General features: G+C 38.1%; 1 protein-coding gene across 7 annotated transcripts in view; it reads left to right on the top strand.

The window, feature by feature from the left end:
- Positions 1–22,689, top strand: part of IGF1 (insulin like growth factor 1) — a 76,354-nt gene extending 53,665 nt beyond the window's left edge. For 2 of the 7 annotated variants that reach the window (XM_037846755.1, XM_037846757.1), the window contains exons 3-5: positions 1,403–1,584; positions 3,055–3,106; positions 4,627–5,839. In XM_037846755.1, the coding sequence (XP_037702683.1) occupies positions 1,403–1,584; positions 3,055–3,106; positions 4,627–4,817 (425 nt within the window). In that variant the 3' untranslated portion in view covers positions 4,818–5,839. Of the gene's footprint in view, positions 1–1,402; positions 1,585–3,054; positions 3,515–4,626; positions 5,840–16,422 lie in introns of those variants that run through there. The other 5 variants (XM_037846756.1, XM_037846758.1, XM_037846760.1 and 2 more) reach the window with 3 other exon arrangements.
- Positions 22,690–23,867: the final 1,178 nt, after the last annotated feature.

Raw genomic sequence — 23,867 nt, forward strand, 5'->3', positions numbered from 1 at the left:
ACAAACTTTCTTCCATGAAGCCTGGGCGTCAGTGAAGACCCAGGACCCTCTCACCTCCAAGGCAATAATGAGACAAGAAAAGGCAGAAGGAGCTCCAGAGCCCCTGCCCTTTGCCTCAGCCAGTGCAGCTTTCCTTTTGTCTGTTTTATATATTGGTGTATATGCAAGATTCGGTTTAACAAACGTGCTTGTTTTGCACTCTCTTAAATTCTAGAGCCGGGAAAAGTGTGTCCCAAACAAAATAAAACAAAACAAAAACTAAACCTACTTGCCAAGTAGAAAGGAATGATTGATTTGCACATTTCAAAAGAAATTTGATTTGTGGTGTTCACCCTAGCTTATCAGAATCATATGAAATATGGAAATCTAGTTCATTCTGTTTCGGTCTGGCAGTTATTCTACAAGAATACAAAGTTGATTATTCTGGTTTCTCTGGGGTGATGGGAGAGGGAGCCCCATCACATTGGTACTGCCATCCATTCCCTGTTCAGAGACTACTAGATGGAGCCAACAGCAAAACCGACTGCTTCTTCACAGGCCATTTAAGGCCCTAAACGGCAGTGTTCAGAGGAAGGGAATCAGTATTAAGAACTCACTACGTGTTAGGTGCTATGCTAAGCACTTTTCATAATTTTCCATTTAACCCTCAGACAATCCTTTCAAGGAAGATATTATTAACCCCATTATGCATATGAGTTAAATGAGACCCAAAGAGCTTAAGTAACTTGTCCAGAGTCATAGGACAGGTTTCCTGGGCTCTATGAGGCACTTGGGCTTTGCAGAGAATAGACCCGAGTTTGAATTCTGGCTCCATCACTTACTGTATGAGTAACCTTAAGCAAGTCGTTCCCAAGCTATAGTCTTAGTTCCCACACAAATAAAATGATGAGTCCTTTCCAGATTTAAAACATCTTTGACACTCAATCTGATTTTACAGTAAAAGCAGTTAAGCAAAAGAGGAAACATTTGAGCGGTCCCGTGTTATAAAAACTATGCTTTTTAATGCTAAAAAGGCTAAGGGAACTTAGCACATGATCTTCCTTCAATTACCATTCCTGGCAATTCCTGGCCAACCCAATATATAAGGAAAGCCTAGGACTGGGCATAGACAAGATCCTTGACTGCAGGTTGCTGAGAAGTTGGGTGAATTAGCAAATATGATGTGCACGGTGAGTGGATTAATGCTAACAAAAGTGGTACAGACTTCAAGAGAGATGCTGGAATCCAGAAGACTCTGTGTGGCCTGAGAGAGTTAAGGAAGTTTCAAGAAGAGGTTGAGACATTGGAGAATGTGTAGGTTGACTAGGTGTGGGGAAGGGGAGGCACTGGGAGCTGAGTGGAAGGTTGTAAAGTTATTAGATTCCACCCTAAAGCCAGCCCACTGTGTTTTTGATTTGCACAGACAAGCCCACGGGGTACGGCTCCAGCAGTCGGCGGGCACCTCAGACAGGCATCGTGGATGAGTGCTGCTTCAGAAGCTGTGATCTGAGGAGGCTGGAGATGTACTGCGCACCCCTCAAGCCCGGCAAGTCAGCCCGCTCTGTCCGCGCCCAGCGCCACACTGACATGCCCAAGGCTCAGAAGGTAAGGCCGCCATGGTGGGATCTGGCTATCCTCAAGTGGTCTGTACCTTATACGTGTAGATGAGCCAAACAGAATGCATGCCCCATGGTCTTCTGGTTTACAGGTCAAAAGATGGCTCTACTCTTACGTTAGTTATCCATTCCTTCGGTTACTCTGCATTGCAAGTTCTCCCTCCCCCCTGCCCAGGATGATGGGAGAACCTGAAGATGATAGAGAACATTAACTAAACTGTGACTAAACATTTGTTATTAAACAAAATTGAAGTCCCAGCTTCACCATTCATCAGTTGAGAGCCCTTGGGCAAATAATGTAACCTATCCTAGCCTTAGTTTCATCAGTAAAATGGGAATATTAATAATATCTACCACATCAGGTTGTTGTAAAAATTATGGTACACAACTTTTCATGTGCCTACACGATGTAAGTGCTGGATAAGGGTTAACGTCTATCATTATTGTAATTATTAACAAGACATGTAACCTTTTGAGTTTGGGGATTCTGCAATGGCACAAAGTAAAACACTCTAAAATGGGAACTATTTGAAATTCACATTCAGTGACAAATATAATTAAAGGAAAAAAGTTAAATATAGAAATTTTTGTTTGGCTCTGAGAACACCTAGAAATTTCTAATGATCAAAATCTGCAGGTGTCTTTTCCTAAGAGCTAGACTTTGAACAAAACTCAGTGGTCCTGTCTGTGCTATCACAAGCACATACGACAATGGATGCACATTAGTCACCTGATAATTGTTTTGTTGAATAAGTGAATGAATGAATGAAGACATGAATATAAGTGATTACAATTTCAGTCATTAAGATAAAAAAAAAGAGAGAGAGAACTAAAGATAAGGTGAAGAAGGAAAAAGAAAATGGGAAAATGAATAGGGAAAGAAAGAGTTTTCATTTAGAATTCCTCAGGGACTCTGTAGAAAAAACACCCACATTTGGAGCCAAAACTAACATTGTGCAGAAAGCATGAGATAAGAGACCAGCAAGTTCATGATGACACCTTGCTGCTTCGTGGTCCTAAACTGCAGCTGAGGCCAAAGAAGGACTGTGGGGGCTTAGCAGAGGTGTGACCCCAGAAGGCCACCTTCAGTTATGGAAGGGGATTGGGCAAAATACAGTGGCCACCAGGTAAGTCAGGAAGCAAGTACCTCAGAAGTAACCTTTAGGTAAGCATGGTAGGAAAGTGTACTTGAGGGGGCAAAGATGAGTTAATTCTCTCTCTTCCAAGGTATCCCAGTGCCTCTCGATTTCTAGGTGAGGAGGGGATGAGTGTTGGAGACGCGTCCCAAAGTTCTGAAATGCTGGGTCTGGTGACTCAGGTATAGGTCCTTCTCCAGTGCTGACGTTTATTCTGACATCGTATTAAGCTGGGGCTCCCTGGGCTGACTAAGAGGATCTATCTTCAGGGACTCCACAGGAACCACCAGTTCTCAATTCAATTATTTTTGTGATGTTTACAGTATCAACCGCCATCTACCAACAAGAAAATGAAGTCTCAGAGGAGAAGGAGAGGTGGGCCAAAGAAACACCCAGGAGGGGAACAGAATGAGGGGACAGAAGCAAGTCAGCATATCAGAGGAAAGAAGAAAGAGCAGAGGGAGATTGGAGCTAGAAACTCTGGACACAGAGGCAAAAAAGGAAACTGGAGGAGAGAAGGAGTAAGGAGACAGAGGAAAGGACAATGAAAGAAACAGACAGCATAAAGAAAAGCAGGAAATGCTATGGAGGAAATGAAGAAAAATAGGCCTGGAGGAGTTAGATAAAGCTTGGAAGGAAGAAAAGGAAACATGTTATAGAATGTGGCTACAAAAGTGGAGAAAATGGAAAAGAAAAACATAATGCCCAAGAAATGCCAAAGAAAGACAATGGCAAGAATGAAAAAAAAAAAAAATAGAAATACTAAAAGAGGCAAACAAGAAATAGCAGCATCACCCCCTCCCCAATTAAGTGTAATTTTTTAAATTAAGATAAATATCAAGGCTTTTATATGTATTTTTAGAAATTTTATATAAATCTATTATAGAAGAATTGCCTGTATCAATACCAGAGTTAAATATTAGCCCCAAATTCTCAGCAAGACTGAATTGTGTCACAGAAGTTCCCAGATTTCCTTTCCTGCAGTGTCATTGGAGGCTGCATTTCTTAGTCAAGTTCAGGGTTCGGGTCAAACAGCATCCAATATTTGCCTAAAGGCATGTGAAGTAACCTATGAGAGGAGGTCACTGAACTTTTTTTGTGTGCGTACTTTGGAATCAGATGTAGACTTCTGATGTCTGACTATGGCCTTCTGATTTAATCTCCTAGAAAACATAATCATATTCATTCTCTCTCTCACAATCTCTCTCTTTCCCCCACCCCCCCCTCCACCACCACCACACACACACACATCTAGATTTTTATATCTGAAGTCCTCTGAGTTCCTGCTCCATAAAAACCCTAGGACCATGTGATGTTACAATTGGAATTTGGTTCAATCCCTTCATTTTAAAGATAAGGGCACTGAGGTCTAGAAATGGCAGATGATTTGCTTGGGTTCTAAGCAGCCATCTTTCTGATCAGCAGAGCACAGCAAAGAATCAAAGTAGAATCTAAGAAAGATTTCCAAAATTAAAATATGGGACAGAATGGTCACATGAAGTCCCCCACTAGTTTAATATTTTTCTGCCAAAAGGAAGGGGGCAAATGAGAGCAAGGGCACACTGGATTTTCCTGAGACTAAGGAAAAGCTAAGCGATATCACAAAATTTAGGTCCTAGAGATCTTCTCATTCAATTCCCTTGATTTAATCAGGGTCTTCATAGATAATGAAGCATCTGAATTCTAAGTTATAAGAACTGAGAGAGAGTACAAGAAAGAAGTGCTCAGCAAAGCAAACAACAAACATGTAGGGTTAAGAAGATGACTAACCCAAGAAGGGAAGCATGTCATCCAAATAGCCTACTTGGAAGATGGCGTAGTATAAAGGAATCTTCTTCCTGCCTGGTCCTTCAGGCTCTTGCCATGCCTTTTATTTAGGATTATTCTTCCTCCAGGTTCACTGAAAACCCAGGACCCCTCAAATACAATGGAGACACCCAAGCCTCAACCCTGGAGGAGATGGTCCACTCAGAATTGTATCAAAGCCCCAGATGGGAACCAAGCCACTGATGCTGTGGTTCAAAAGTGGATCCCGGCTTCTCAGGGCAGTCTGACTGAGACAGCCACCCTATTCAGGAGACACTGATTTCTCCTACTAAGTCATCCATGCTTTGGGACCAGCCCCAGGCACTGGCCAGAACCTACTGTGACCACCACCTTAGAGTGGCTTGCAAATGCAGATGGCTTTCAAGGGACCACAGTTCAAAAGAAGAATTCAGAGTTCATGTCCTATGGAAAGGTTCCTTGGAGGATTATCTCTTCTTTCATTGATGTCTGGGTAAATGTCAATTATAACTCAAGGCCTTGGGTAAACTATAATTGTATATTTACTTTACTGTCATCAGGAAACGTGCAGTCTTTCCTAACCCAAAATTATACCCAGTGAGAAACTTCATTCAAGAAGAACTAAATCAATGGCTTTAAAAGAAAAAAATAGAAAAGAAGAAACAGAACTTTCTAGTTAAAGAATGCTTAACCCCCAGACTATGTATTAAAGACCACATCTTTTTGGAATGGATTTTAATTCCAAAACAAACATCTTGAATTCCTACACATGATTACTGAATAATACAATCTAGAAAACAGGAAAAATCTATTGTTGTCTTTCCATCTCCTCCTTTCTGGGATCAATACCTAAGCACCTGATGATCTATGTCATGTAATGCTGGATAAATTGGTGAAAAAACAAATAGTAGCAGACGAACAGTAGTAGAAAGACAGACCATAAAACTAAATTGATCTGCTGAGCTGAAATGATTTCTTTCACACTGCATGGGATATTGAGGCCAGTGCAAAGAAGAGAAGATGAAAGATTTGTGCTGTGCCTACTCAAATCTTACATGTTTGGAATTTCATTCTATAGCTAAAATTGGAATTGCTCAAGAATGTACCACTATAGGTGGAAAATGGCTGAATACTTTATAGTGAATGTTATGTACTTATTGGTCCCCTCAATACTTTCTTGAAGGCAGCAGAGTATTAATCATCATTTAAAATTCCACTGTTTCAACATCAACTGTTTCTTTTAGGTCAAACTGATGAGTGTCCGTGCAACCAATGGGAATATGTAAGATACAATGGTCCTGAAATAAAACTGTTGAAAAATAATTTTATTGAGCATCTACAATACACAAACCTCTGCACCGTGCACCAAGGATAGTTATAAAGAATTGAGAGGCAGTAAAACCTGGTTTTTCAGTCTACTGAATCTAGAGTCAGACTGCTTGGGTTCCAAGCTTGTCTCTATCACTAACTAGCTAGACAGCCTTGGACAATTCACGTAATTTCCCTGTGCTTCAGTTTCTTCATCTGTCAAATGGGGGTAATAACTGAATCTGCCTCATAAAGTTGTTGAAAAGATTTGAGATAATATGTATATAAATGGGTGTGTATTCAAATATAGTCCTTTTACAATTTATATTGCTTATAAAACAGTGCTTATACAAATATAGTGCTTGCACAATACATATTTTGTATACAAATTATAGTGCTTAAAATTGTGCCTGGCAAATAGTAAGCACTATTAAAGTATTAGCTAATACTGTTTTACCTAGCTCTGAAAATTAGCATCATCTGAATAAGAATAGGTCTCCTCAGATGGAAGCTTGTCTCCCACCATCAAAAATGTCAAGCCCAAGTTTGCCAACACTTTTCAGTGACATGGTAGGAAAGGTGAAAGCGTATGATAGGAGAAGAAGAGAACTAGGTTAACCTATGACCCATTCCAACCCAGATAACCCCTGGTTCTGTGGATAATTCTGATTTAAATGATAGCTTGGCTCTCCCATGTGAAGAACCGTTAACTTTCATTTTGAGGTCATAGAATGAACTTTCAGAAAACCACCATTTTTCTCAACCAGTTAAAATCAAATGTAATATGTGTTTTCATTTCATGGTGCCTGGGGAAAATCTAATTGTAGCATGAACTCCAGCTTTTGCTAGTTTTAAGTAAAATTGCCAAAATAAATAGAAATGTGGGATATTTCCGGGCTCACAGGGCTTCCGGGACACTTTGGTTTCTAGGGTTCCTGATTCAGTGCCTTTCACAAGCATTTGATCTTCTTTCAAACATCTCTTAAAAACAAACAAAACCTCATATAACTTCAAATGTGTGTACTGTTAGGATGTAAGGGTGGAAAAGGAGACAAAAAAAAAAAAGAGCTCCCAAAGAACAACTCTCCTGCTCTCTCCTCCATCCCCAACCATTAAGGGGAAACCTGTTTTCTTAGGTCCTAAAATTTGCAGTTCCTTAAGTCCATTAGCACCCACAGGGGAAGATAGAGATATTCTCTCTACTTGCCTGCATGAAGGGAATAGAGCTTTTATCAATATCTACTGGATAATATGGAGCTGACTTTTAATCCAAGGGCAAAGTTGATAGTCTGAAGTTCAAATGGAAGCTTTTGGCAGAAATGAAAAGATTAATAATTTTAGATGAAGCAGAATCCCCTCTCAGAAGGTTTAGAATATCTATTTTAAAATTCCTCAGCCTGTATGCTCACTTCAATACTTACAGCCCAGTTACTGATATAGTTGAAAATCAGTGACAGCATTTATTGACACAAGAAAGACAAGTCCACTTGTAAAAAGAGAATAGCTGAGGTGAACGAAGGTTCCTCAGGGCCAATAAATCTCTAAACCTTCAAAGCCAAAATCAACTTCTCCCATCCTCGAGGTCTAACCAAATATGGGTATCTTTCCCTGATGCCCACATTTGGGAACCTTCTTTAATGGGGCCCCTAAATGTCTTTAATGCTACCCCCATTTTTATCCGGAAACCAAACTGATGATTTAGAAATATAAACTTAAGTTTTAAACTCAAGAAGAGAGAAATGGAAGTTGAGAACAGCAGGCAAACGATGAGAGATGTGGGTTGATGGATCCATGAATCCATGTCAGGTACTTCTAGAGAGCAGCTAAGAAAATTGTCACCATATTAGGAACTCCATTACGGCCCCACCTCTTGCCAGATGAGTAACAGAAGCTAGAAAAAAATTTGGAAAATCCCCATCTTCATTTTATTAACTAACATGTTTATAGTTTTAAGAACCATTAGTCAGGAAACTAAATCTTTTGGAAAAAAAGTGAGGTTTGACAGTTAGAAATAAGAATGCTAAAGGTATATCCAACTGATTTAAATTCCAAATGTTCTTGATGATAATTTAGAATCTATAATTAGTTACAAGAAACAGTTTTGGTGGGGAAGAGAATTTTTTCTTCTTTCCTTTGTGTGTATGTGTAGTTCTGTGTTCAAGCATTGTAACACTCAGTGGGTATTTGGGGAAAATTATTTTCTGGAATTATTGGTAAATGCAATTTCCTGGCTTTTCTTTCAGTGAAGGTAAATTCCTCCATAAAAACTGATCATTATCAGAAGTAACTGCATGACACTTTTGTCTTCTCAGAGACCCAGGTTCTAGTCCTGAATTAAATATTATTCAGGAAATAAAAGGAACGTTATTGGAGGGGCAAAAATAAGTTGGATTTCTTTCTATTATAGCTTTTAAGAATCAGGGTATTTCAATCACTTCCTATATAATCTACAGAGAGGGGCAATGCCATGAAACCAGCAACTTCCACAGAGAACCAATTTGCAACTTTAGAAATTTCCAGGCATAATTCTTGACCGAGCACAATCAAGGGTCAGTGAGACCAGCTGGTTTTCCTTCTATCATCCCCTGTCCCTACTTCTAGTAGAAATTGGGATTATTGGCAAAAAATATCGAATACCTCTTTCACCACTTTCCCCTTCCTTAATCCTAAACCTTTATTCACGCTAGCATACACTTTCATTCACACTGGTTCAGATAAAGGAATATACTTTTTTTTAAGCAGACTTAAGATATCATTGTCACTCTGGAATAAACGGTGACAGTGGGTTATACTGGCCTCCTTGGCTCCTCTGCCTGGCTGGTCAGAATTTCCATAGGAATATGGGATGTTAAAAGCAAGAATGTGGGACGTGAGCATGATGGCAACTCTTCTGTCTGGTAAAACAGCTTCAATGTTTCCAGCGAGAGACAAGATTTTTTACATCAAACCCAACGGACCAAATGGCCCAGGCTTCCAAGTTGGGATTCATATGCCAAAAGTTTAAAGAAAAAGAAAAAAAAAAAACTGTATAAAATGTATAAATGTTCACACAGGTTTCTCTGTCTGGCCAACACCAAGAGGTTAAGTAATCAAAGACCAACTAGCACTGCCATCTGTGAAAATAGGATATGCTATTTTCACAGCTGTAGATAACAATTATGGCAAGACAAAAATTTCAAATGATTAGGAGCAAAACCACGGCAGGTTGAGTGTTGGGTAAGGATTCCCAATTGGTTGACAACTGTAGTCTGGGGAATGTACAGTATTTATGTCATTTATACATTTATGCAAGTGTGGCCTGCTGAACAGTTCATGAGGCATTGCAGGTCTAGAATAAATGAAACTGTAAGTCAACCAATAAATATATAGCATTATTATTATTTTATCAGTATTGGTTGACCTAGGCCACTATTGATTGCCCTGGTTTCTCTCTCTCTCTAAATAATGATATTTGTTTCCTTCTTCAAAGGAAGTCTACAATGGAGGTAGAGATCCTTTGGGCACAAAGCAGCAATTCTGTTTTCTTAAAACTGTATAGGGGCATGAATTGTTAGTACACCATTTACCACTTTCCATCTTGGAAAAGCACTGGCTGGCACCCAGCACGTTTACTTTTATATGCTGAAGGCTCCCATCAACCTTAAACAGATGCAAATCACTTTACCTTGTCCTAGTGTTATTTTGTTCATCCTAAAATTTTAGAAGAGACTTCCATCCTTCCAATATTTCTCTCAATTCAGAGAGGAGGAAAATTCAGAACACAGCATTTGAATATTCTACCCAGATGTGTCATGATGCATATAAAGAATGAGTGGAAGAGGGCAACGCACTTTCCTACTAACCCTTTGAACTCATTACTATTCTATTGAAATGGCACCTAAAGGTAAAACTCTGGGCCTTACATCTCCCCACGGGGGCTGTAATATACATTATGGCATATACTAGTTTAAGTATGCTAGCATAAATTGCGCATCAGATGAAACAGTGGGATTTTGGAGACTTAAGAAAAAAAAAAGAATCAAATCCAGTTTTTAGGTAAGAATGTGCTGAACCTTTAGCACATACAGTGAAATTGCTAGAATCTGGTGTTTTACTTTTTTAGATACCACATTTGAGCCTTCAGCAATTCCAGAATCAACTCACTCTGGGAAAGATAGTATGTTTAAGCTTTTTTTAAAATTTAAAAATGTAACACACACAAAAAAATAAATAAATAAATAAAAATAAAAAAAAATAAAAATGTAACACAAACACAAACAGCTAACTAAACAAGCTGCCCATAAAATCAACACTCTTAAGCAGCCCTGAACCCTGAAGGATTTTACATCCTTCAATCTATTAAAGGCAACATAAATACCTCTCTCCAGCAAGGGAAGTACCCTTCAGCAAGTTTTTCCTCTTTTTCTTTGCAGGCTTCTAAACCATTTGATAGTGGTTTCTTACATCACAGGCAGGAATATTTGAAACAGAATCAGTTAGTGTCCTGAAGACTAAGAAAGTTGCAAAGTCAGGATCATCTTGGAATTTGATAGGAATGCATCAGTCACTGAAAAAAAGCTCTGGGGGCCCCGAAAGGTAGCTACTCTTGCCCCACACTCAGCCAGAGAAGGGGGATCCCCTACTGTGAGGCATGCTTTGGCAACAACAAGAAAAAGCAATAATAATAACTGTTATTTACCAGGCACTTGCCCTGTGGTAAGGCCAGTAGTGAATCACCTCATTGAATGTTTCACAATAATCCTGTGGGGTAGATAGTATAATTATGCCCTTTCTCCAGATGGGAAAACTCAGACTGAGTAATGCTATTACATATCTTCCCAATTCTATCAAGTCGCCAAGTCAGAATCCAAACCCAGAATGGACTCCAGCATCTTAGCCATGCACTGCACTGTCTTTCCTGCATTTCTTAGTCAATATCTACTGTACCAAAACCCACCACTTGTAAGTTCCCAGAAGGTGAGCGCTCTGTGCTAAGTTGTCTTTGTACAGAGCACAGCAGGAAGTAGGTAGCCATGTAATATTTGCTGTTGACCTAGGAACCTATTCCACCACTCCTGCAGGAAATTTAAATCAAACCATTGTCTGCTTTGCAACTCTAGTCAAAGCACCATGCTTGGGTCTAGGGAGAATACAGAGATGGAGGAAACTTGCTCCCTGCCCTCAAGGAACTTACTTCTTAGTGGAGAGACAAACATATCCATAATTTACTCTATTTACTCTACTATCCGTGCTCTAACAAAGGTAGAACCAGAATGATTCTGACAGTAAAGAAGCCAGACAAATTGGCATTGCTAACTGGCGAGTTCACAAAATGGATCTATATCAAGCACCCTTGAAACAGTAGGCTTCCCTTACATACAAGAGAAAGTTCTTTATGCCGGGTCAATAGTAAGGATTACCACGTTTACTCATAACAACACTGTGAGGAAGGTGCTGTTACTCCTCCACATCATTTTACGAAACAGGAAATGGAGATAGAAGGAATGTAGAGATTGCCAAAGATCACACAACTCCTGTGTGGGGAGCTTAGATCCAAACCAGGTGTAGAAGTTCAGGTCCTCTGAGAGGCAGATTAGATGGGGTAAAATAAGCAAGGAGTTTAGTTGGAGAAATGCCTTTGTGAAAGGAAACAGAGAACCAGAACCACGGAAGCCTGAGCAAGCCGTGGGACCATCTGACCCCAGGTGAAGGAGAAAGGGAGAGAAGACTGGGTAGAAACACCGTACAGTCTAAGGAAAGTTCAGCAGAGCCATCAGAAAGTCCTTGAGCCAAAAAAGGTGGCTGACAAAGAAGTTCTATTTTCTAAGGAATGAGTCTGCTTTCATATCCCCATAATATTCAGACATTGGCTTGGGCCACCCTAGGCCAATCAACTGTGGCAGAGAAGAAAGTCATATTGGGAAGGAAACAAAAAACAAAAAACAAACAAACAAACAAAAATGGCCACTCCTGCAGGAACCACATAAAAGATGGGATGGGGCAGTTTCCAGAAAAAAGCAAGAGCCGAGTAAGTAAACAACACCCACTGTTTGTTAAAGAGGCAGTCACATACACCAGGAGCAGTGGCACCTAATGAAATGGGCACCTTATGCTTTGGTTTGAAAAGTCACATCCCAAAGGGTTGAGTAAATCACATGACACTCACTCTGCTTCCCTCCCAGAGAGGAAAGGCTGACTTAACTCTCCTGGAATTTGAACTTGTGATTCCCTGCAGTAGAGTGATATCAAAGTTGATACACATCTAAATGATCCTCCACAATTTCAAGTATTATCAGGCCAAGCCAGCAATACAGCTATAGCACATCCTCTTCAATAGGAAAAGAGCTGCTATGTGGGCCATCTTTCCATTAAGCCCAGCTGGCTCTTTGTTTCCCCGTTTTGCCCTTTCAGGGAGAAGGTCAATGCTGAGTTGTTACTTTATGCTGTACAATAGGCTGCTAGTGTTCCATACTGGACAGTATTTTCCTAGTATTTTTTATAGGGTGCCAGGCTTTTCCTAGACTTTATGTCTTACAATACTTAATTTGTTTGGAGTGGGTGGAGATGGAAACATAGTGTATTGAAAACATCACTGCTTCCTCCCTGAAATTTAAAAAGCCTATTATCATCCTTCTTTTAGATTCTGTCTCTCAGGCAAAATCTCAGAAAGATATGTGGGGAGAAAAGAAGAGTTATAATTTTCAAAGGTTTAGCTTTGGCTAACTGAACACTGTGCTACTAGACTTCTTTCAAGAACCATGAATGGGTTCCACCTCATACTTATGATCAGGGAGGGCACCCACCCTCCTAGTTGAGAGCCTTCTGTCCCCAGGGCAGTGCCAAACCCTCTAAACCAGCATCTACCACCATCTGGGATCAGGGGCAGCCCATGACATTATCTACTATTGCTACTGGAAAGAGTCTTGGACTTTGAGGCACCAGGTACTGTTTTGCCTTTCGGAACAGCCGTATAGCAGAGTAGCTAACAGGTGGACTCCAGAATCAGAAAGAACTTGTTGAAATCCCAACACCATCACATTGTCACTGTAAGAAATTAGACAAAATACTAGCATTCAACCCCAAAGTGTGTTATAGGAATTAAATAAGAAAATACATGCAATTAATGGGCATAATACAGTCTCTACCACATAATAAATGTTCATGTAATATGAACGATAATTATTTTAGTCCAAGTCTATCACTTTATTCCCATGTGACTAAATCTTAGCAATCTTCAGCTCACAGAATAGGACTGGTACAATTCAGTGAGACCATTTTGTAAATTGTAGAGCCTTCTGAAAATGTTAAGCAATATTATTATTGTTACTGTAATTAGCCCTCGGTGATCTTCTTAATCAAAGTTTGTGGATAGCTTTCCAAAGTAAAGCTTGGAGCTAGGATAAGAGCCAAAGGCTAATGGGAAAATACTAATGGCCTCTTCAGATCTTTTCTAGCTTCCAAATTATCTGTGTATGGTATACAATGTAATAATATGTATCACAAATTAAGCCCTTCTCAAACTTGTTCCCCCCATGAGTTTGTTAAACTTTTTCTCACAGGGATAAATTTCCTCAACCAACCCTGGAGAGCTGAAGGACCCACATACTTTTTAAAAATAATCTTATCTTACCTGGTATCAATAGGAAACAAAATTTACTCACTTCTGTTTTCCTTTCAAAAATCTGTCTCGTTGAATACTAGAAACAGTTTCGGCTGGTTTATTTGTCTTGGACAAGCTGTTGAAGTGAAAAGTTTTTGCTTGGCTGAATGTGGGACAGTTTCATAACCCTTCAAGAAGCACATTGAAGGTGGGTACCAGCTCTGACGGCTGCTTCTAACGTGCTTCCACTTGCAGCCCAATGCCAAGGGTGGCCAGCATAATTGAATTAAGACAATGAGCAAAACAACAGATGCAATGGAGACCAAATCCCTGAGTACTTTGTTTTGTCACTGTCATTGTCTGCAACAAAGAAGTCACATGTGAGAGTCTGGGAAGAGAGCCAAATGCAAACGAGACAACATCCCAGCTGGTTTTGAATAACCTCCACCTTACACATGTGTGCCTGGGAACCATGCTACTGGGAGCAGAGTCAACTTGACTCAAGTGAGTTTCAGCCCATGGCTTTGCTACAATGCTGAGTCAGACCTAGAAGAAAAAGACCAGAGGATCCCTCTGCTCAGACTTCCCACTTTCTACTTTCTGCACTGAAAGAAAAGAAAAAGAATCTCTGTTGGAAACCAAAGATAATAGCTGTATGATTGACCAATCTAACCTCTATCCTTTTTGCTATAGTCATCATGAATTCAATGAGTGAAGCATAAAAGATACCTGAATGCTCTCTTCTAGAATTTTGGAGTTAATTCAGCTTGAGACCAACACTGAAGATTAAACATTTCATGAAGTTTCTTTTGATTTGTTGCCATTTCACTCTTCAGCATTTTTTTTCAGTTCGGGGATTATTCAGATTCTTAAAAATCTTCTTTTTCTAAATTGATCTGCCTCTTATACAGAAGAGAAGGCAAAATTCAATTTAATGTACAGTGTTTGACTTCTTTTTAATTTGGTTAGTAGTTTGGCAGAGAGGTGGTGTTTAGGGTCTTGGTGAGCCACATATCAACAGCAGGGTTCATCAAGAAACAGAAATGTTTCAAGGAGTTGGGGAACATTAGTGATTCTACTACATAGCCCCATATGTTTTCATTTCATTTTCTAGAGAACTCCTATAAAAAGCAGATTAAGATATAAGATTAGGAAGACGAGGTTACTGACTGGTATCTTAAGAGTAGATGTTTTGTACGGCACAAATGCATGTGAAATGGACTGGTAAAAGTTGTGTAACATTTGGGAAAAAGGTGTCAGGATTTTAAACAGATGGCATTTCAAGCTATCCTGTACAAATATCTAATTTATTTCCACCAACTTTTTTCAGCAGCCACTGAGCTAGATATTTTAGTAAACGCTTTTACACAATGATGTCATCTCCCTTCCCTTCAGTCAGTACACAATATTGGTTATCAGCTGAAAGTACTAACCAACCTTCATGAAGACTAGGTATAGCTCTAATGTTCTAGGTAGTGCAGAGAAACACATGTAAGAAAGATCACCACATCCCTATGGACCTTGGCCAATAGGTGTTCTTTCCAGGGAGTGGTAGCTAATTTCCCCCCAGCATCAGTATTAGAACATCCCACCCTCTCTGGCCTTAGGTCTCAGTCTGAGTGAACCCTAAAATCCCTTACTCCTAACAACATTGTGATTGGGTGAAGCAGTCACTTCCTGAGCTAGGAGAAACGGATTGGCAATTCCAACCACCATAGTGAGAAATCTTGTTTTTGATCCTGATAGAAACGTGCATGTTCTGGGGAAGAGAGCCACTGGGGTTTCATAAACCTCACCCTGTACCAATAGTTGTCCACTCTATCCTCCAATAAAAGACCCTAGAGGCTAGAGGTGAAATGAAGAGAAGAGGCACTGTCAAATTTATGCATGTAAAAGCCATTCCTTCCTGGATTTTATTTCAAATCTCCTTATTTGTCTAAACTTTGCTATGGAAATACGTTAAAGGCAAAATAATAACTGTAGGGAAAATATGGGCTTGATTCTGCAAATCATCAGTCAATTATATTCATTCATTCATTCATTCATTCAATGAACTTATTCCATAAATATTTATTGAGTACATGTGATATCCTGGCCACTAGTCTGGATACCCTGCTCTCATAGAGCTTATATTCTAAACAAAACTTGATGTTCTTTGGATAAAAGCTTTGTTTGTTGATGAGAGAATGATAACACCAAAGCAAGGTACCTAAGGTTTTTCATCCAGGAATGGTTACTTTCCAATAAAGGTGAAATAATAATAAGAGCAAATATAATAATAATAAAAACTAATACTTATGTAGTGCTTATCATGTACCAGGCCTATCGTAAGTGCTTTTACATCCGTTATTCTTTAATCCTTAATCCTATTCAGTAGATTACATTATTATCCTATTTAATGGATAAAGAAACTGAGGCACAAAGAGATTAATGCTTGCACAAGTTTATATAGCTAGAGAAAGGCTAGGATTTGGGCCCATAACAATACATCATACCAAAAATAAACCTGAAATTTTACAAATTTCTAAACGAATTATAAACCTCCCCAAACTTCAATTTCTAAAACTCTCTCCTGAGGGCGGGAAAAAAAACTGGGGGAAAAAAAAAAAAAAAAAAAAAAAAACAGGAAAGGAAAAACTACAAACAACAATAAAACCACAGAGGATAATCCCAGAATCTAATTTTTTTTTCATTAGGAAAAGATACGACAGGTCAAAAGGCAGAATTTTCACTATCCCCTTCCTATCAATGAATAGGTGACAGAGGCGGATGAATATGAAAGCACAGATTTGTGTGATTATAAACCAATCTGCAGTATCCAAGCCATGAGGGTACACAGAGCTGCCTGCCTGAGATTTGGCCTGTCTACCTATATGTCCTTCCCAGAAAAACCGGGGCCCAGGCTGTCTATTGGTTTGACTCAAAGTATAAGATATGCAAAGTTGAGACCCAATGTTAGAAATAGATGGATACATAAAACCTCATCACGTTAATGTCACCTTTTCTCCCTTATTTACAGGAAGTACATTTGAAGAACGCAAGTAGAGGGAGTGCAGGAAACAAGAACTACAGAATGTAGGAAGACCTTCCTAAGGAGTGAACAATAACATGTCACCAGTGGGATCCTTTGGTCTGCAGAAGTTACCTGTTAAACATCGGAAGACCTACCAAAAAGAAGTTTGCTAACATTTCAAAACATGGGCATTCCCCCCAATGACATACGCAAGTAAACATTCCAACGTTGTCTTTAGGAGTGATTGTTAAAAGATTTGCACCTTGCAAAAATGGTCCTGGAGTTGGTAGATTGCTGTTGATCCTGTATGAATAATGTTTTATAGAGAAAAAATATATATATATATATATCTTAGTCCCTGCCTCTCAAGAGCCACAAATGCATGGGTGTTTTATAAATCCAGTTGCACTAAATTCGTCTCTGAATCTTGGCTATGGGAACCACTACTTCAGCAGCCTGGTCTAAGTGGTTTTAATTTTTTCTTATTTGCACTTCTTTCTGCACAACATGGGCTATTGGTTTTACAGTGTCTGATACTTGTTGTCTAGTCCTCACACCCCCCTCATCTCCTTCCTATTTGCTAAATTTGGCCTCCTCAATAGCAGCAAGTAGTCATAGCACACCGATTTTTAACCCGCAAGATTCCATCTGTGGCATTTGTACCAAATACAAGTTGGATGCATTTATTTTAGACACAAAGCTTTATTTTTCCACATCTTGTTAAAAAAAAAATACAAGTAGTTGCAACTTTGAGGCCAATAATTTTTAGGCGCATGTTTTAAGCATAGAAAGTCTCTTAAACTCACAATAGTTCTTTCAAATGAAGAGTTAGCGTGCAACCTGATTAGAAACGTCTCTCTTTTTATTTTTCCATATAAAGCAGTATGTAAATTTAGCACAACAATATTACAAAAATATATCAAACAGTATGTAAAACTCTGTTTTTTAGTACAATGGTGCTATTTTGTAGTTTGTTATATGAAAGAATCTGGCCAAAATGGTAAAAGGTGAAAGCAAAATGAAAGGGTAAGCCTAGAGCCAGAGATGACACAAAGGGAAAGGGTATTGGAAAATCCATCCATCTGGAAAAGAAGGCAAAGTCCCCCCATTATACCTTCCAAAAGGAACTGAAGACACAAAAGTTCACTGACACAAGTTAGATTGGCAGGTGCAAAGAGGAAGCTGGGGAGTGGAAAAAACAGAAGCTTAGGAAATTTAATAGTCCTGGTTTCTTTTTCTCACTGAAGAAACAAACATCTGCCAGCTCTGCCATAGACTCACTGCTGTGTGACATTGGGCAAGTTACTTCACCTCTCTGTGCCTCAGTTTCCTCATCTGCAAAATGGGGACAATATGTCATCTACCTACCTCACAGGGGTGGTGTGAGGATTAAAAAGCTAAAGCTCCAGATTTTTACCCTGGGTTGCTCTGAGGGTGCAATGTCAGAGCCCTTGAATTGCTGGGATGTTAGGAATTCTATAAACAACCCATTCACAGCATAGCTAGAGGATTGATTAATCAAAAGCTCCTGACATTTCATTCCTTGTCAATGAAGCTATCTAAACAACTCTATAGCTTTTAAAACACTTTTCAAAATAAGTTAGAAACATTTGATTTGCAATTTGATTTTGAATTCTGCATTTCAATTTATGAATACGTAGATAATCAAAAAGTAAGAAAGGAAAAGAGACAAAGAGAAAAACTAAAAGATTTCTACAAGTGAAAGAGTGATCAAATTGCTCCATTCTTTAGAATCCACTGACTCTTCCAGGCAGTTACTGTCTATCTAGCAATACCTCTTTTAATATTTAAAAAACACATTTATTTCTTCTCTTTTGGCAATATAAGAAAAATGGTCCAACAGTTTAAATATTGAAATGATATCTAATAAATAGTTACAAAGTTACTTTCTTTAATGAATTTTACTCTTACCCTAGGTTGAGTGTGTGTGTGTGTGTATATACATGTATGTCAAAATATGCTTGACTCGAGTTGCTAGTTGATAGGCAAAAATTTCCTTCACAATCAGAAAATTCCCCATATGTCTAACGAATGCTAACTCTCTGTAGATGTGTCTTAACCATTCAACTGAAAATTGGTATTGGGAAAAACCAAAGATGAGGACATGAGGACCGGCCCATGGCAGCCCAGAGGTTTCCTGACTGTGGATCAAGACTTTCTTAGAAAAGTCAATCTTCCAACATTCAGATCTTTTTATCTGCTTTAGAGCTTTTGGGTGAAAAGCACCTAGGTTTCATCATGTAATACAAATATTATCCTTTATATTCTTGGAAAGGGTTTATGGAAAACAAAAATAACATCATCCTCAGTTTTCCTTCCACTGAGTCATTTTAAGGTGCAGAGGCCAGAAGAGAGGTTCCTGGATCTCTGAAGATACACAGGAGGAAGGCCCCGACTGATGGACAGCCCCAAATGATGGACAGCTCCAGCTCAGTCAATGCACATTTTCACTCTCTGACCACAGCGTTAATTGAATTGGGCATCTCAGAACTGCTGAGCAATGTTCTGGTCACTACGACAGATGTTATAGAAACTAAGTCATTTTTGTCTTCCACCTGTATTCCATATATACAGGTTCTTTAGAATGAGATGCTGAGTCATTCTTCCCAAGATGTCACTTCTGATTTTTATTTTTTGTTCCCAGTGTATACCTTTTAAAACATTGACTCCCAGCAAAACTTTACAGGTAGTTTCTGCAGACTTATGGGTTTCCTGACATAGTTGGATATGTTCTTTCTAAGAATGTCTATGATTTATTTTACTCACTTAATTCTATTCATAGCCAAAATGCTCCCAAAGAGGAAAGCTTAAATATGCAAAGTCATATTATCTTTCTTAACTTTTCCCAACACATAACCCTCTCCAACTGGATCATGAATCAATTAATTAAAATTGAGTATACTAATCCACAATTTATTTCAAATGAATAAAACCTGGAAGACAAATTGATGTAAACTCTGAAAGTTAGCTAATAATCATATACCATAGCAGAATGACCCTGAATTCATAGAAGGCAGTCCCTAAAATTTCCCAACTCAAAACTTTGTAAGCTTTGCTTTAAAATTACATTGTTTTAGAATTTTAAAATGGGGCAACTTCATGATTTTTATGAAAGAGCCATAAATATTGATAAGAATGAGCTTTCAGCTTATAGGTTTAGTTCCAATTTCATTGACAATACTTGATACGTAGATCAAATTTTCTGTTCCCAATTCCCCAAGTAACATAATGGTATTATTTGAACATTTTAAGATGGGGAGCCTCCACTAAACAGGTTAATTCATCTTTCCATCAGAATCCACCCTCCTAAGGATAAAGAAAAACTCTTCTAACATCCACTACACACACACACACACACACACACACACACACACCCCAAGAGTCCAATAGAATACTGAGAAGAAATCACTTCCTTGCAGATCTTATTAAAAAAACAAAACAAAACAAAACAAAACAAAAACCCATGACTGGCCTCCTTTGAGAATTCTTACCCTCCTTGCAATGTAAATACTTGTGTAGATGAAACCATGTCATGCACTGTGGCTCCAGGGTTTCCATCACTAATTTATGCCCTTGGGGAAAGGTTTAGAGTGGAAGATGCAGCATATTTTGCTTTCCCATTTATTGTTTGGCCAGATATGCCAATGTGGTGCTATTGTTTCTTTATGAAAGTACTTGACTAAAAAAAGAAAAATGAAAAAAAAAAAGTATAGACATATTTTTTTAAAATATGAAACAATTCTATAGATAGATGGCTTAATAAAATAGCATTAGATCTAGCCACCACCATCTTTCAACTTTTTAATCACTCACAAGTAGTTTACTGTTCACCAAATTGTGAGTTTGGGGGTGCAGGGGCATGAGATGGAAATTTTTAAAAGTTAGAAGGCTCCATTATTTTTTTGGCTCCCAAACTCAGCAAAATTAGCAATGTATTACCCAATCTGAACACCTCGATCAGGAGCATGGAGCACAAATGGTGTAAAAAGGGCCTTGTAAACAACTGGTAGAATTAAAAAAGTTATTAAGTTACTTTTTGATTTTGTGTGTGTGTGTGTGTGTGTGTGTGTGCTCTCTGCTCTAAAAATAGACATTCAGCAAGTGGAGAAAATTTTTTAAAAAAAGAGAAGAAATACGTTGATTCACCTGCTAAAAATAACTTCTGCCACATCCCCCTTGGGTAATTCTTTGGTCTTTACTGGTCTGTGTAAGATATTTTCCCTTCCCCTAAACATCTCAAAGAGCTCTTGCTCTCATCAAAAGCAATTACTGATCTCATTAGGAACTGTTTCCTTTTGAGATGGGGGTTATCTACTGATAAGAAAAGAGAAGAATTTATGAGAAATCGTTGAAAGAGATGGCTAACAATCTGTGAAGTTTTTTTGTTTTTGTTCTTGTTTTTTTTTTCTGTTTTTTTACTTTATACAGTCTTTATGAATATCTTAATGTTCAAAAAATGACTTTGTTCTCTTCTTTTTTATATTGAAATAAGGGATGATAAATTAAACCCACATAGACTCTTTAAAACTATAGGCTAGATAGAAATGTATGTTCGACTTGTTGAAACTATAATCAGACTATTTAAAATGTTTTTGCTATTTTTAATCTTAAAAGATTGTACTAATTTATTAGAAACAGAACCTGTCTGGCTCTTTTTATAAGAAAGAGCATTCCCACTGAAATCATGTGGGCATTCCCATCAATGTTTTCAAAACAAAAATCTGATTAATGTTATGGCATCATTTAATTTAAAATAGAAGAACTGTGATTCTTTATTCCCCCTCCCCTGCATTGATCATGAAGTCCAGAATCTGAGGGGGAAAGAATGAAAATAAAATCTTGTTTTTTCTTTGTTTTGTTTTTTCAGTGCTAACGTTTAACCCTATAGTACATTTTTACTTATCACAATTTTAATATTCTAAAAGACTTTCCTGTTAGGTCTTAGAAACTGAGACTTATATATCTTTTGTGTGTGTGTGATTTCTATTTAAAAATATAAAAATAAAAGAGGCTGAGAGGACTGTCTGAAGCTTTAAGTGCATATGGTACAGGATAAAGATATCATCAATATTTTTTTTTTAGTGAAAGATGAGACAGAGGCCCAGGGGATTTCTGAAACTGTTTTTATTCCTTCTAGTTCTTATTCTTGTAGTATCCACCTCAGAATTTTAAAGAAGGCTGACCAACCTAAAATCCTGGGTCTTTTAGAAAGCATGTATTTCACCTGTTCCCTATTAATTAATGATTACACAATGGTATTAAGCATGATCCTTCTCACTCCCCATTGCTCAAATATCATTGATACAATCTTTCAAGAAAAAAAAACAGTTTTAATTAAAAAAAAGAACACAAAAGTCCAAATGTCACTGCCCAACTGAAATATGAGCTTAGAAAGAGATAGAGTTTTTCCTACTTAATAACCCTTGCTGAATCACCTGTCACCTTCAAAATGACCTTTCATAATCCTTAGAATCTGCCCTTTTTTTTTTGGCCTGGGCCTACTGCATTCTAAAAGTAAATATTACTCATTTTCTTTTACCCATCATGCACTGATGTAAAGTAAAAAAATGAAAATAGAACTCTAAAATTCCTTCCAAGCCACTCACCAGCCCAACTTGCCCATCCATAGCTGTCACTTTTGTTAATCCCTTAATCTGATTATGTTTGGATATTTATCTTGTACCTGCTGCTAAACACACTGCAGGAGGGACTCAGAAACCTCAAGCTGTCTACTTACATCTCTTATCGTGTCTGTGTATCATTAATGTCTAGTGAAGATATCAAAAACTTTCCAACATCATGCAGCTTGCATTCAGTTTACTTAAAGGTCTCACATCAGATCTTCTTTTGCTAATAGAGTTAATGAATTCTGAGAATTGGGATTACATCATGTGTCTTGCTTCATAATGGTTTCAGCACATTTATAGGCCAAGTGTGATAAATAAACTTACAGACACTGAATTAATTTTCCCTGCTATTTTGAAGCCAGAAAATAATGATTGGTTATTCATTTTATCTGTCTTAGTTCAAAAGCATATTTTATTAAATGAATTCTGATTGTATTTGAAATTATTATTCAATTCATTTATGGCAGAGGAATATCAATCCTAATGACTTCTAACAATGTAACTAACTGAATCATTATCTTGCATTTACTGTTTAATAAGTATATTTTGAAAATGTATGGCTAGAGTGTCATAATAAAGTGATATATCTTTCTTTAGTAATTATATTAAAATTAATCATGTTTGATTCTGAGTTTTTTTGGATAATGTTGGTGTAATGTGTCATCCCTTTAAAAAATCTACTGTTGCACAGCATTTTTATTAAGGACATTGCAACAACTAAACATGAAAATGTACCCAGGAAAATGAAACTAATCACATCATAATGAAGATATCTTATAGAATATACAGGCTATATTTCAAAATAAATATATTTCAATGAACTTGTATAAACCGTGTAAGAGATGTAAGAACTGTACAATATATGCATTAACAATAAAGCAGGGGTAAGTAACTGACCCCACTCACTGTAACCCACCAGTGAGTTATAATCCATGACACAAAGTGTTTGGGAAGAGATTTTCTTGCCCAAAGATATAAATAAAAGAACATATTATATAGGCTACATAATATACCAATGGTATTTAATACACTCCCATACTATGATATTTTATAAGAATGTAATCTCTTAGCATTGCGTTTTTGTTTCAATAAATACTTCTAACATTGTTTATTGAATAGATCTTGTGACTATCAAACTCACAAACAGCATTTGTAGCAGAACAAAGTGAAAAGATTAGTAAATTCTCTCTTGTTAAGAGCATCCCATTTCATTTTCCTTTTTTAAAAACCTGCCATGAGCATGTATAAAAAAGGTTTGTGAGCTTTGCATTTGGTTCTAAGGAAATAATAATTCTGACGTTTCCTTTAATATCTTTTTGCATGCCATTGGGAACCCAGCTCAGCATCACCCCCAGGCTCAATTCTCAGGCCAGCACTTCCTCCCAATGTCCTGCCCCTGCCCAGCTTCTTGCCTTCTTTGGCCGTTTCTTCTATTGGCTTCTCTGCAGCCCACTTTCTGGACTAGACCGTTCCCCTGCATGCCCCTAAAATGCCATTCACACAAGGCTAACCTGGGTCCAGCCTTTTATTGAAAGTTTTGAGGATGGTGAAGTGGGAAACAATTAAGCACAGGACAGAAAATGACTTCCAATTCAATGTCCAGCCATCACTCTAACTACAAATCCTTCAAGGAATTTCTAGCTAATAGTGTTCAAAAGATCCCTCCTCTCTTCTGGAAACTCCCCCAGGAACTCCTTCCTGTCCAACCTTTCATCCCCTCCCTTAGAAAGAACTTGAGATAAAATTCCCTCATGATCTTATGCAGAGCAATCGCTGGCTCACTTTTCATCACTGAATATGCCC

The sequence above is a fragment of the Choloepus didactylus genome, chromosome 8, assembly GCF_015220235.1.
Source record: "Choloepus didactylus isolate mChoDid1 chromosome 8, mChoDid1.pri, whole genome shotgun sequence".
NCBI lineage: Eukaryota > Metazoa > Chordata > Mammalia > Pilosa > Megalonychidae > Choloepus > Choloepus didactylus.